This window comes from Neophocaena asiaeorientalis, unplaced genomic scaffold (genome assembly GCF_003031525.2).
Source record: "Neophocaena asiaeorientalis asiaeorientalis breed wild unplaced genomic scaffold, Neophocaena_asiaeorientalis_V1.1 scaffold86, whole genome shotgun sequence".
NCBI lineage: Eukaryota > Metazoa > Chordata > Mammalia > Artiodactyla > Phocoenidae > Neophocaena > Neophocaena asiaeorientalis.
This window is the reverse complement of record NW_020175039.1, coordinates 10,200,066-10,214,185: the sequence shown is the minus strand read 5'-3', so window position 1 is coordinate 10,214,185 and position 14,120 is coordinate 10,200,066. Positions and strand designations below refer to the sequence as shown.

General features: G+C 33.1%; 1 protein-coding gene across 1 annotated transcript in view; it reads left to right on the top strand.

Annotated features, from left to right (window-relative positions):
- The window catches only part of SPAG16 (sperm associated antigen 16), an 843,476-nt gene that overhangs the window by 19,733 nt on the left and 809,623 nt on the right, over positions 1-14,120 (top strand). Inside the window, exons 4-5 of the mRNA XM_024763282.1 lie at positions 3,384-3,502; positions 9,165-9,302. Of these exons, the coding sequence (XP_024619050.1) occupies positions 3,384-3,502; positions 9,165-9,302 (257 nt within the window). The remainder of the gene's footprint in view (positions 1-3,383; positions 3,503-9,164; positions 9,303-14,120) is intronic.

Below are 14,120 nucleotides of genomic sequence, written 5' to 3'. Positions count from 1 at the left end.
ATTGAGTTCCTAGTCCCTTGATGTACACATTTAATTTTAGTTAAAGAACCAGGCTACTTGTACCGCGAGCCTTGCCTATAGATTCTTCAAACTAGTATCTTTGACTTAATTTGAATTAAAGAGTCGATTGATTCTCAGGAGTCAAAAAAACAATTTTCAAAGAAACTCACTGAGTTGAATAGTTCAAACTATATCAAGACAGTTTTGATATATGGTCCAGTAATTCTTTGGTATTCAACATTTAATTAATTCTTAAGTCCTCTCTGATTTTGTTCTCAACATATCTCATATCCTTCTCTTTGCTTTCGTTCCTTACTTAGTTTGTCTCAGATTCACCTTTTGTCTTCTCTCATCAGAGCTACTGTCATGCTGCTGATACTGCACCTCCTTCTACTTGCATGTAAAGGAGGTTTTAAAACACAAATTTGAATTTATCACTCCTCTACTTAAATCAGCAATGTCTCCATCCTTCCGTCTGCCTTGACCGTCTTGATGTGCTTTCTGTCTGGCTTTCCAACTTTCTCTTTGGTCCTTTCTCCATAAGACCTTGAGCTTGAATGGACTGAACTCTCATTCCTTGTCTTTGCCTCTGATGTTTTTCTTGCCTTGAATTTCCTTCCATCCTTCTTCACCCATTGAACTTCCTCTTCTTCTATAAATTCCAACTTAAAAGAGTCTTTCTTAACAAAGCCTTCTTTTACCTACCCAAGACAAGTGAAATACTTTCCACCTTTATCACTTTACCAAGACGATCTCTATTTTTTCACACAAGACACTATTTAGAAACCTCTCTAATTAGAAAATTTCACCTTTATAACTTTCATAGAAAAAACTAAGCAACATGCTAGAGCCACTTTTGTCTCCAACAGATTTCTGGTTCACATGTGGATGGACTTTTTAATAATTCAGCATTTTGTAAAGTGAGGCATATTTGCTAGTTTCTAGAGCCTTGGCTCTTTTGGTCCTTATTCTGAGGTGCTTTATTAACACCATCATTAAATTAGTTTTAAAGCTGTAATGAGAGTTGTATATATTGTATAATTGAGATAAAAATGCAACTTAAAATTACATAAATGTACCTATTGGCTGTATGTATGATGTTCTGTGTAGACTTATAAATAGGCTTTTATAATCAAAACTAATCACAAATAGTAGAGCTTCTATACTGTTATTTGTTTACATGTTTTGTTTTTTACTCAACTGGTCTTTCAATTCCTTGAGACAGGGACGGTGTCTTATTCATATTTAATTCCTCGCACTTTTCACACAGTGCCTGGCATATGGGTGATATTCAGCAAATATATGTTAAGTTAATATTATTTGTAAAGATAAAAGAGACATTTATGATCACATTACAGCTTGGAACGTGTGTGTGTGTGTGTGTGTGTGTGTGTGTGTGTGTGTGTGTGGTGTATAATGCTGAAGGACTGTAGATTAGATACATAAATATATTGTCAGGATTATAAATCTCAACATATAAGTAAGAACTATGGCAGTTTAAAGTGGTTGGATTTCTGTTTTGGCTGTTTCAAGGTGTGTGTATAAGATGTGTTCAGGAAGAGAAAACATTTATTTGAGAAGGCAGGAATCTTATGTGCTGCAACCATACAAACAAGCATCTTGTGAGCAAGCAGTCCATAGGCATCTTTAGAAACTAGAGTAGGTACAGTCTGTCTTCCCTTTTCTCCTATGTTCCTGATTCCTTCAACTATCATCCTTCTCATCTTAAAATATCATGTTCAAAGTTACTGACCCAAAATCTAAGGTAGCATTTATTAAGTATAATGAATGCTTGCTTTGAGCTATATTATGTCTTTACCTAACAGTTATAAATATAAAATCTTCTACCAGAATTCAACAACTTGATGGATGACAGGCATGCTGTACTCTTGCTACTTTGGCATCTCCCATGATGTTTGATATAGGGTCCTACACATAATCATCATTGTTATATGATATCTTTTTTAATGATCTTAGGAAAGAGAAGTTATTCTGCATGAGCTTTAAAAAATTTTTTAAAACCCCATCATTTGTCAGGAATTTTCTGTAGCCCCCTAAATTTGCTTAAACTCATCACTATTTTGATTGTCATAATAGCCACTAGTAATTAACATCAGTATTAAAGTATTCATAGAACTTTTAAATGACTTTTTGTAGCAAGAAAGATTTTCTTTCTTCAGTGCATTTCTGTGTAACCATTGTGTGCATTCTTTGTAACCTGGTCTGTAACCATTACCAAGTTGGGAAGGGGAAGTAGGAAGGAAAGTCCATTGCTGGGTTTCTATAGGTGAAAATAGATCTGACTATCCAAATATTCTGCAGTGAGATTACTGAGTTCTTACCAATGAGAAGAAAATGAATGTACTCTGGAGACAATGATGCTGTTGATATTAAGAATGTACCCATTACTTTATTTATTTTATACAGTGATAAGTGATATGGTAGTTGTTATGACTGTCCTACTTTCATATCTCACTTGCTGAAATATCTCCATTTCTCTAGTTTAAGGATCTCTAAACTTGTTCTCACAAGGGTCACATAGAAGATATTTTGTGTTTTGAAGGGCATAAGGTCTCTGTTGCAACTGCTCAACTGTAGTGCAAAAACAGCCATAGACAATATGTAAATAAGTGGGCATGGTGGGGTTCTAATAAACTTTGTTTATGAGAACAGTTAGCTGACCCCTAATCTAGTTGATAGACTTATTTATTTCCATTATGAAATAATAGTACAAGAGCCCTCTATTGCACATAATTTCTTCCGTAGTGTTTCTAGAAATCAAGGCACCCAAACCACATTTCTTTTTATAATGATAATAATTAAAATAATTAAATGATCTATACATATATGTATATTTAATTTGTTATATACTATTGTTAGGGCAAGGTGACCTCCTTATTGTTTTTCAAACAATCCAATCACAGTCTTGCCTGCCTTTGTACTTGCTAATGCTGTATCTGGAACATGACTCTACCTCTTCTCTAGATTTATGTTCAGATGCCGCTTTCTCAATGAAATCTTCCTTCATCACCCTATGTACATAGCAGCCCAGCTCCACACACGTATCTGCTCCCTACCTGGCTTTCCCTCGGTTCAATCCTCTGTCTGTACCCCCAGGCACTTAGTAGCATCTACCATACTATATATTTTTAATTTAGTTGTTCATTTTCTGTCCCCATATTCTTGACTATCAGTTATGAGGACTGAGTCTTGTCTGTTTTCATCACTGCTTTATCCCTAGTGATTAAAATAGTTCCTGGACATAATAGTCAACAAAATTCTTTAAAAAGTGAATGAATGAATGAATGAATGTAAGGCCTATGTGTACAATTAATCAAAGCTTTGATATTTTCAAAATAAGTAATCACACATTTAAATTTTAGGAGCAGAAAACAGTCCTTTCTTCAAAGCATGCAGTACCTGAAACAATAGAAGACTTTCTCTGCAATTTCCTGATCAAAATGGGAATGACTAGAACTCTTGATTGCTTTCAGTCTGAATGGTAAACAATTAAGGAAATAGTTCTCTAGAAATACTAACATTATTTAACATGTGTACTTTTAATCATCTTAAAAGACTTTGAGTGACTCAGCTTATGTAAAATGAATGAACTGGATAGAAACTTTTCTCATCACCACCACTGAAACCACAACACACATACACACACAATCAGGATATCAATTTCAAAGAAATTTTTAATAAATATCTTTTCTAAATATATAAATTTAGGTGATTTTCAAGAATCAATAAAATGGAATGTCTCCTGTAGTTATATAATATGAAGCTATTTGATAAAATATTTTTAAAATGTCTTTTGAATAATTATAAGGGTATAATTTCCTGTATTAAGACATCCTGCTAACAGTACTACTTTGCTTGTTTTACTTAGAGTGTAATGGCCTGCTTTTCTCTACTCACACAACTAATTTTTTTTCTACAAATATCCCTTCCTTTAGAACTAAGTGGAATTACATTGTCAAATGATACCTTTTTCTTGTTATAATTGAAAATTTAATAACTTATTGGTTATGAAAATCAGCAGGCATACTGTCTTTATTCCTTTGCTGTAGTGGTAATGTCACCAGACACATTTTCAGAGTCCTAACATTTGTTAACAAAATATTATTAAATAATTGGATAATAAAATGTTTGATTTTTAAAAGCCATTGTATTATAGAAAGAAGGAATAATATGATATATAAAGTTGTTTATAGTGTTTTGGAGTTCAATCCTAATTTTAAATATAGGTGCAATTTGTAATTTCTACTAATCCAACTTTGATTTAATTTTTATATTCTGCTTTTTTTCGTTCTCATCTACAGAGACCATGCACATAGAAGAAATCAGTTTCATTATTTTAAATTGCATGTCTAATGTTAATAAATTTAACTAGGAGAACCATTTTTGATTAATACAGTTTAGGAAAAAGAGCAAGTTTGATGGTAGAAAAATAATACTCTTCCTATTAAATCTGGAAGTTGTGTGAATAATTTTTGTAAAAATGTCCCTAAGAAATAATTACAAATGTATTAGAAAATACATTTTTATAAAAGTAGGTAGATGGTTAATTTGCAGTACTAATGAAAGATTAATGTGGTTCAGTTTCCTGTTTTTCTTCTAAAGATATGTGTTAGGACATGTAGTGCTTACATGTTTGGCCAGTCCAAAGTATGAAATGATCCCCTTGGAGAAATCTGGAACCAAGTATGCTCTTAATTAGGTGCTTGTTGCCATATTATCCTTTTAGATTTAGCAATTTGAATTGAGATGAAATTTCAGAAAAGTACAATAGTATTAAGATTTATAGAACCCCTAAGTAAGCATTACATTTAGCATAATATTGTAATCATAATGTAAAATTTGTATAAATAACTCTTCATTATATGGGCTTAGTAATACTGTGGTTCAAATTATTTTATTCTTATCCTCCCTAGCCACCAGTTTGTAATGAGATTACAAATTATTTGTAATGAGATTATACTGTATTGGATATTTTTTTCAAATGAAACATTTTTTACTTTGATCAGAAACTTTTACTTATTATGCATAGTAAGACTGTAGGAATATTATATATATATATATTGCATTGGCAAGCGGATTCTTAAACACTGCTCCACCAGGAGAGCCCATATATATTATTTTTATAATTTCTATTATAGAGAAAAACACTTGTAATATATCATTGCTGTAAATTCATTTAATTTTACAAAAGGTGGTGAAGCAAGGTTTCTCTATTGTTGGTTTTAAAAAAAAAAAAAACCCCACAAAAAACAAACAAAAACTCCCCAAACCAAAAAACCTGGGCAGTGAAATTTGGCATATGTTCCTTCATTCCTCAAACAGTAATTGCAGTAAATCCATTGAATCTGGGGTCAGCACACTAAGGCTCTGGGGCCAAATCTAACATGCCTCCTGTTTTGGTAAATAAAATTTTATTGGAACACAGCCATGACCTATCTTTTAGGTATTGTCTATTTGTCTCTGGTTGCTTTCACACTATTACATTTAATGGCAAATTTAATTAGTCACAGCGGAAACCATATGGCCCAGAAACTTTTTTTTTTCTCCAAATTCTAAATATTTATTTTCTGACTGTTAGCTCACACAGAAAAGATTATACATATTCATAATATTCTATGAACCACACAAAGTCTGCACTGTGGGTTTAGTCAATGATATTTTTATGACCCTTTAGAAGTGCTCTGTGGACAATTATAATTTCCCTGGGGGCAAAATTAAAGAAAGGGTTAAAATGGAGAAATTATGGTAGTGCCTTTTATGTACCCTTACCGAGCATATGTCAACCATCTCCTTTCCTCCACTGGATTGTTTTGCTGGCTGTTAACAAGGTCAGGACTCACGTGAAATGTACATTCTTGCTCTTTGCCTCTTCCTCTTATTATCTCTAACTCACTCCAACTCTTCTTCCCTTTACAGCCAAGTGTTTTGAAAACAGGCTATTTTCTTTCTTTCTTTACTCTTTTACATCCTTGGTTCTCTCCAGTTTGGCTTCCGTTCCTACCATTCTACTGAAGGTTGGATGGTAGTAAAAATGCCATCAAATGTAATAGTGCAATTATTTATAATATTTAATTGCTATTTTAATTTTTTCTTAATTTTAGAAGAAATTATAAATTAGTATAATATTCCTTTAATTTTCACAAAAGGGTAAATATTGCTGCTTTTAGCCAATAAAATTTGGCATAATACATAATTACTCAAACGTGGGTAGTGCAGTTGAAACTTTTACCACATATTAATTTATTTACATAGCATTTATTTTAGTGGCCTTCATATCACTTTTTTTCTTCTTGAAATAATTTCTTTAGTGACTTTTTTTCTGCATTAAATAAAGCAAGTTGCTGAAAACCAATTTTATGGTCAGAAAAACTTTATGGTCCAATACTTCAGTCAATCCTTATGTCTTTTCTTTTGAGATAAGTATAAACCACATTCCAAATATGTATAGAAAAGTGATTTTATGCTTAAATGGTTATCTATTTGTTGTTTTGTAAGTTGTGGCAAATATCATTTAATATTGATTCAATTATCTTAAACTTTTGGATATTTTACAGAGGTTTTCTTGCTATTTTTTGGTATCAGATAAGATATATATATAACACAAAACATGTGACTAATGTGTAATATATTAATAAAGTTAAGATTTAAAATATGAAAATGCTGAAAATTAAACATTTTAAATTAATATTTAGCTCATCTATAGCAAGGTTTGTAGGGATTTCTTTGTTAATAACTATATTACTTGAAATGTTTTTCTATGTTGTGGTTGTTTTTTATTTAACTTTATTAATTGCTACATATAATGATTAAAATTGTACTTATTTACAGATTTATAAATGATTTTCTGATGTTCCTTCTTATTTCACTGAGAAAATGGAAGTTCCACAACTCTTGCTTCCTCTCTACCAACCTGCCACCTCTGTTGTCAGCATTCTCCCTCTCTCCTGTCACAGCGGCTGAGCCATATACCCTGTCAGCTGAGGCCAGCTCTCCTCTACTGGATCCCAGCTCCTCTCACCTACTCAAGCACATGACTCCTGCAATTGTCCCCTCTCTTTCCTGCACTGTAAACTTTTTCCTTCTCTGCTGAATCACTCACATCAGCACAGAGATGTACAATAATATGTCATATATTAAAAAATAGAAGAAAACAAAACACCCTGGACTCCACTTTCTCTTCTAGGTTCATCTTGATTTCCTGGGCTCTGCTTTATAGCTTATCTCCTTGAAAGAGTTTGTTGCGACTTCCTCATTTCCTACTCTCTCATTCCTACTCTAGTTCCACTTTCACCTCCATGACTCTACTGAAACTTTTTTCAGTGACTTCACATTGCCAAATTCAGTGATTGATCCTCAGTACTCCTATTCAGTCTCCTTGCATCATTTGTCACTGTTACCCATTTCTCATTTCTTGCAACACTTTCTTCGCTTGGTCCCTGACCCAAGCACTCTTCTATTCTTTCACTGCTTCACTGCCCCCTCTCTTTCTTAGTCTCTATTTGGTAGTATTTCCTTCTCTTCCCAATCTTGAAATAGTCCTAGGTCTTCCTTACTTCTCTCTTTACATTCACTTCCTAACTGGCTTCATCCAATCTTGTGACTTGAAAGTGTATCTATTTACTGATCATTCCCAGATTTAAACTGCATGTCCTAACTTTTTCCCTGAACTCTGGACATGTACTTATAATGTTCATTTTCACTTAATTGCCCAGCAGACATATTGCATTTAACATGGATAGAAACAGTTCCTTGATTTCTCTAAGCACCCAGTTCCTACTGCATTTGTCCCCACTAAATGTCTGTCTGTTGCTCAGCCAAAATCCTTGGAGTCATCCTTGACTTTTCTTTTTTAACCAACACCTGACATCTGATCTGTAGGAGAATCCTGTTGGCTCCATCTTTACAGCACGTCCAGAAGATACCCATTCCTCACAATCCTTACTGTTACCAACTTTGTCTAAGCCACCAATCTTTCTCTCCTGAACTATTGCAGCAGCCTCCTAACTAGACTCTCTGGTTCCACTCTTGCTTCTCTAGAGTCAGTTTCTTCAAACAGATGCCAGACTAATCCTTTTAAAACATAAATCTGATCAGTGTCACTTATCTCTTAAAGCATTCTGATGGCTCTGATTCAGAGTAAAATCACATTCCTCTTTCTGGCTCCCTGCTGTCTTCCTGACTTATCTTTCACCATTCTCTTTCCTACTCACTTAGTTGGCTCCGTTTCCAAATACTACAGATGTACTGGCTTTTTGCTTTGTATTGTATTTGTCAAATGCCTCCTTGTTTTACATTTACTTTTCTATCAGCCAAGAATGCTCCTCTCCCACATATCCACATGGCTTAGTCTCTCATTCCCTTCAGTTCCCTGCTGAAATATCACTTTGTCAGTTATACTTTCTCTGGCCACCTTATAAAAAATCTCACAAACACCCCCATCATTCTCTACTTCAGTCTCTCTGTTTCTCTTATCTTGCTTTATTTTACTTCATAGAATATATCACCATCCACATTAGAATGGAAACTCCATTAGATAGGTAGGGACTTGGACATTTTTGTTAATTTCACCAGTGTCTGGACTAGTGCCTGGAGCATAGGAGATGTTCAGTTATATTTTATGCACCATGATGATATTAGTACTTAGCAATTCATTAATATTTTATTTTAAAAATATCTTATGAATATTGACATTTTAAATTTAAAAAGTTATATTGCAACTTATCACTATAAACATTCCCTAAGACTTAACTTTTTGGGCTTCCCTGGTGACGCAGTAGTTAAGAGTCCGCCTGCCAATGCAGGAGACATGGGTTCGAGCCCTGGTCCAGGAAGATCCCACATGCCGTGGAGCAGCTAAGCCCAAGCACCGCAACTGCTGAAGCCCACTTGCCTAAAGCCTGTGTTCCGCAACAAGAGCAGCAAGAGAAGCCACCACAATGAGAAGCCTGCGCACCGCAATGAAGAATAGCCCCCGCTTGTCACAACTAGAGAAAGCCTGCGCGCAGCAACGAAGACCCGATGCCGCCAAAAATAAATAAATAAATAAATTTTTAAAAAGTGATTTAACTTTTTGAAATGTACATAAACTAAGCCAATGTAGTAGAAAGAAACAATATAAAGTCTTTTGTTTGATTTTATCCTAGGTATGAGTTAATACAGAAGGGAGTAACTGAACTTAGAGGTGGCGGGCATGTTCCAGATGTCTACACCCAGAATATGCTTTTAGAAAATGAGAACAAAATTTTGAAGAAAGAATTGAAGCACTATAAACAAGCAGCTGAGTATGTTATTTTAAAATGACTTTAAAAAAAATTTTTGGTCTAAATAAATGTAAGGCATTGAATTAGCTAATAGGTGGATGGTGGTTAATGCAACAGAGCTTTAACTCTGGAGAAATGAATTATATGTCAATTCTAGTTGGAAAGAATATGAAAGGCTTCACCAGCAAATTAATTGAACAGATGAGCAGAACACTCACAACTGTAATTCACCAACAAGAGTGGAATGCAGGGGGTTGTGCAGGAGGTTGTTAATTTGTTATGTAACATTCGCTTCCTTATGTATTTTGATAGTCTTATCATTGCTTGTGGAAATCTTCCCCTATGAGGGTAAGCTAATTTCTGAGATAATAATAAAATTATAGAAAGCTAGAGGAAGGAAGGAGCTAGTGTATTCTTAGTAGAGCAATTTCAGTATTTGAAAGTTGCCCAAAGAGAGCTGTTATTTTGTAATTTCATAGCATGAATTTATGCACAGAAGAGAAACGTAACAGAAACCAAATATCTCTGCATGTTTCTTTCTTTCTAAATTAATGAAAGACATGCAAGTTTTGGCAAACAAACTTAGATAAATGTACAGTGTTATTCTGGCAAAGACAAATATGTGAATGTGTTGACTTGGGGTGAACATACTCATCTAAGACAATGTTAGGTGAAAAATTAATGCTTAGATATGGAGTAGACAGTTTATGCTTTGTTCATTAATTTTTATTAAACATTTGAAGAGGGGCTTTCTCTGTTAAAGAATCATATTAAAACAAAAATTAGATAAACAGAACTACCATAAAGGAACATAATATTTCTAAGATCTTTGTAAAATACTTTAATGTAAAGAAACGAGACTGTATTGCCAGGTGAAGGAAACATTTAAAATAAGTTTCTGCTTTTGAAAGGTGGTGGTAAATAAATGATAATTTGTATGATTCTTTATTCAGTTATTATGTGCACTTACAGAAATGTATTTTGCAAGTTATACAACTTTCATATTATCTATGGATGTACTATTTGGGATTTTACATTTTAGATGGAAGTGTATGATGATCCACAGAATGATAGTACTAGAACCAGCATCCTCTCTATCCTCAGTTCCATTTCTCAGAAGTGGTTTGTGCTCTTGGCCCTGACACTCACACCTAATGGATGCACTGGGAATTTGACACAGCAAATTTTTCAGAGTGTTGCCTGGCATACTGTTTCAGTTCCTGATCTCCTTTGAATTATTGCTTGAGTTTGCTAATTTCTTTTGAATAGGTAGAGCCTCTTTCTGCAATGAGTTTTGCCCCAGTGCTATGAAATGATCATTTTTGTTACTGGTTGTTTATTGAATATTATATTTAATAACTATAATCAAAACCATATAAACTGTTGCCCATGCAAATTATTAACTTAATGTTAAAAGAAACCATGATTCAAACAGCTATCACTCAAATGAAATCTGTCTCTTGTTCATGTTTACTAAAATATCAGATTACTAAATGTTTTTAAAATTTACTGTATTTACTAAAATATAGTTTTAGTTTCAGTGGGCTTATGGTATCTCTCAAATCTATCTTACTTGATATAATTAAACTTATACAAATTAGAAAAGGAAAATATTTATTTTGTTTAGTCTACCTGACATGGAAAATTTGAAGGAAAGCTGCTTGACCCTTAGTAAATGCCTAATATTTATATCATTGAATGAATATTAAGCAAATTGTGCTTCACAGCCCCTTTTGATGAAGGATGTCCCTGTGGCCTAATTTTGTTGGATACATTCCCAGAAAATGGAGACTGAAATTTTGTAACGAATTCCCAAAACTACCTCTGTCATGCTACAAGTTTGCCCCAAATTGTAAGTTTCATCACACAGGTTTTTCAATTTGACTTGTGAGGGTATTTTCCCAGTAGGAATTAGTGATAAACATGGGATTCCCTTTAAGGAATTTACATTAAAGTTTTCTTTTTTAGGATTAAGGCTGTTTCTTAAAGCAAGATAAATGTAGATGTCAAATACTTTTCTAATAATAATATTTAATACATAAAAAGAGTCAGGTTACAGATGTGTTATATGTTATCTTGATTAAACTGGTAGCATTTAGTGATGAATCTAGAAAAATCAGTGAAATCATATAGCTGTAAGCTTATTATTTATCTAGGGAAGATTTGCCATGGAAAGAGTACTGAACTTAAAGTTCAAATACCTAGCTTCCAATATTCTGCTACTTATTAACTCAGTTTCCTTACTGTTATACTGGGAATAATTATGCATAATATTATTAACTCCTAGGGAGTGATGTGATAACTAAATAAGATAATCTATATTAAAGGGCTGTGTAAATCACAAAGTGCTGTGAAAATGTCAGCTATTATTATCAATATCTCTAAAGGCTGTCATCCCTAGATTTAAAAAATATTATCATATCATTATTTTTGAAATTCAGCAATGGTGAAGCATGAAGGAAGAGATGAAAAGGGAAAATATTTCACTATAAAGTATCTGAATTGCTATAATTAAAAAAGAAATTGTCTTGTTCTCTGCTGTAAGCAATGCCAATTTTAGAACAGGGGCTTTCCCTATATTTGCTGCAAATGTAGATTATCTTCTAAAATATAAAATTTGGTATATGGTGTATCTGTATGTTTCGTGATGGGTGTTAACCAGACTTATTGTGATTATTTTGCAATATATACAAACATACATCCAATCAGTATGTTGTACACCTGAAACTGATATAATGTTACATGTCAATTAAATCTTGATAAAAAAAAGGTTTGGGAAAAAACTGCTTGGAAAATTTCTTTATGGATGTTTTTAAGGGAAAAACAGCATTATTAAAAAGATTTATGGTTACATTAAATATATTATTGGATTGGCCAAAAAGTTCGTTCAGAACATCTTACGGCAAAACCTGAGTGAAGTTTTTGACCAACCCAACACATAATAGATACTGGAGAGGAATGATATAAGTAGGAGTTTGACATTCTTTCTTGGAAGATTAGAATATAACTGTACTTTTATATTGAAATGTAGACCAATTGTTATTTTAACCAAAAATATTTAACTTCTTAACTTTTTAATTCTAAACAAATACCAAGCATATAGAAAGTAAACAAAATAAAATAATGAACTTCTTGGGCCTGTCAGACAGTTTCAACACTTATCAACTTTCTGCCATTCTTGTTTTTATCTCCACCCACACCCTACCCCACATCCTGTTTATTATATTATTTTTTACAGTTCTTTTTTTGTGTTATAATTTACATAAATTGAAATGTACAAGTCTTAGCTACATAATTTTGACAAACAGATGAAGTCTTGTAACCTCCATACTCATGTTACTATAGAACATTTCTATCTATCCAGGAATTTGTTTTGTGTCCCTTCTCAGTCATTCCCTCCCCTGGCAATCACTGTTCTGATTTTATTTTCCACCTTAGATTAGCTTTGCCAGTTTGAGAACTTCATAACTGGAATCACAGAATATTCATTTCTTTATGTTTGACATCTTCCACTCAGCTAAAGTCTGTAAAATTTATTTGTGATTTTTGCATTTATCAATAATTTGTTCCCTTTTATTGCTAAGTAGTACTCTATTGTGTAGTGTATACCACAATTTGTTTACCCTTTTTCTATTGAGTTGTTTCCAACTGTGGTTATTATGAATGATACTGCTATGAACATTTGTGTACAAGTCTTTTTGTGAGGATGTGCTTTCTTTCTTTTGGATAAAAACTTAGGAATGGAATTTATGAAGGGTAGATGTATAAGAAACTGCTAGTCCATTTCCTGACATTCAAGTTGAGTCATTTTACATTCTCAAGAGCAATATATGAGAGTTGCAATTGCTCCATATTGTCACCAACATTGAGTTTTGTTAGTCTTTTAAATTTCAGCCATTTTAGTGGTTGTATGGTAGCAGCTTCTTGTAGTTTTGATATACATTTTCCTGATAACTAATGATATTGTGAACATTTTGTGTGTGTGTGTGTGTGTGTGTGTGTGTGTGTGTGTGTGTGTGCGTGCTTATTGGCCATTCATTGATCCTGCTTTCTGTGTAAATCTTTTGCCTGTTTTTGGTTGAATTAGTTGTCTTATTTTTGAGTTGTAAGAGTTCTTTATATATTCTGGTTACAAATCCTTTGTCAGAATATTGTGAATATTTTCTTCCAGTTTATGGCTTGATTCTTCAATTTCTTAATGGTGTCTTTGGGGTGAGCAGAAGTTTTAAATTTTGAGGAAGTCTAATTTATCTTTTTTATAACATTGCTTTTGATATTTTGGCTAAGATACCATTGCCTACTCCCAGGTCACAGAAATATTGTTTTCTTCTAAAACCTTTACAGATTTAGAATTTGTATTTCAGCCTGTGATCTAGCTTTAATTTTTGTATACTGTGTGAGGTATGAGCTAGAGGTTAATTTTCTTTCCTGTAAGAGTAGTCAATTGTTCCAGCACCATTCTTAAAAAGATTTTTCATCCTTCATTGAATTTCTTTGGCATTTTTGTTGAAAATCAATTGACCCTGTAATTGTGGGTCTATTTCTATACGCTATACTGTTCCATTAACCTATTTGTTATCCTTATACTAATACCACACTCTTGATTACTGTAAGTTTAATTAAGTCCTTAAAGTCAGATAGAGTTAGTCTTCCAGCTTTGTTTTTCATTTTTAAGGACAGTTTGACTATCCTAGATCCTTTGCATTTTCATACAAATTTAAGAATCACTTTGTCAATTTCTATAGAAAGACAGGGGTGGGATTAGAATTAAGATTGAGTTGAATCTATAACAATTTGGGAAGAATGTGTGTGTGTCTACACATATATTTATACATACAT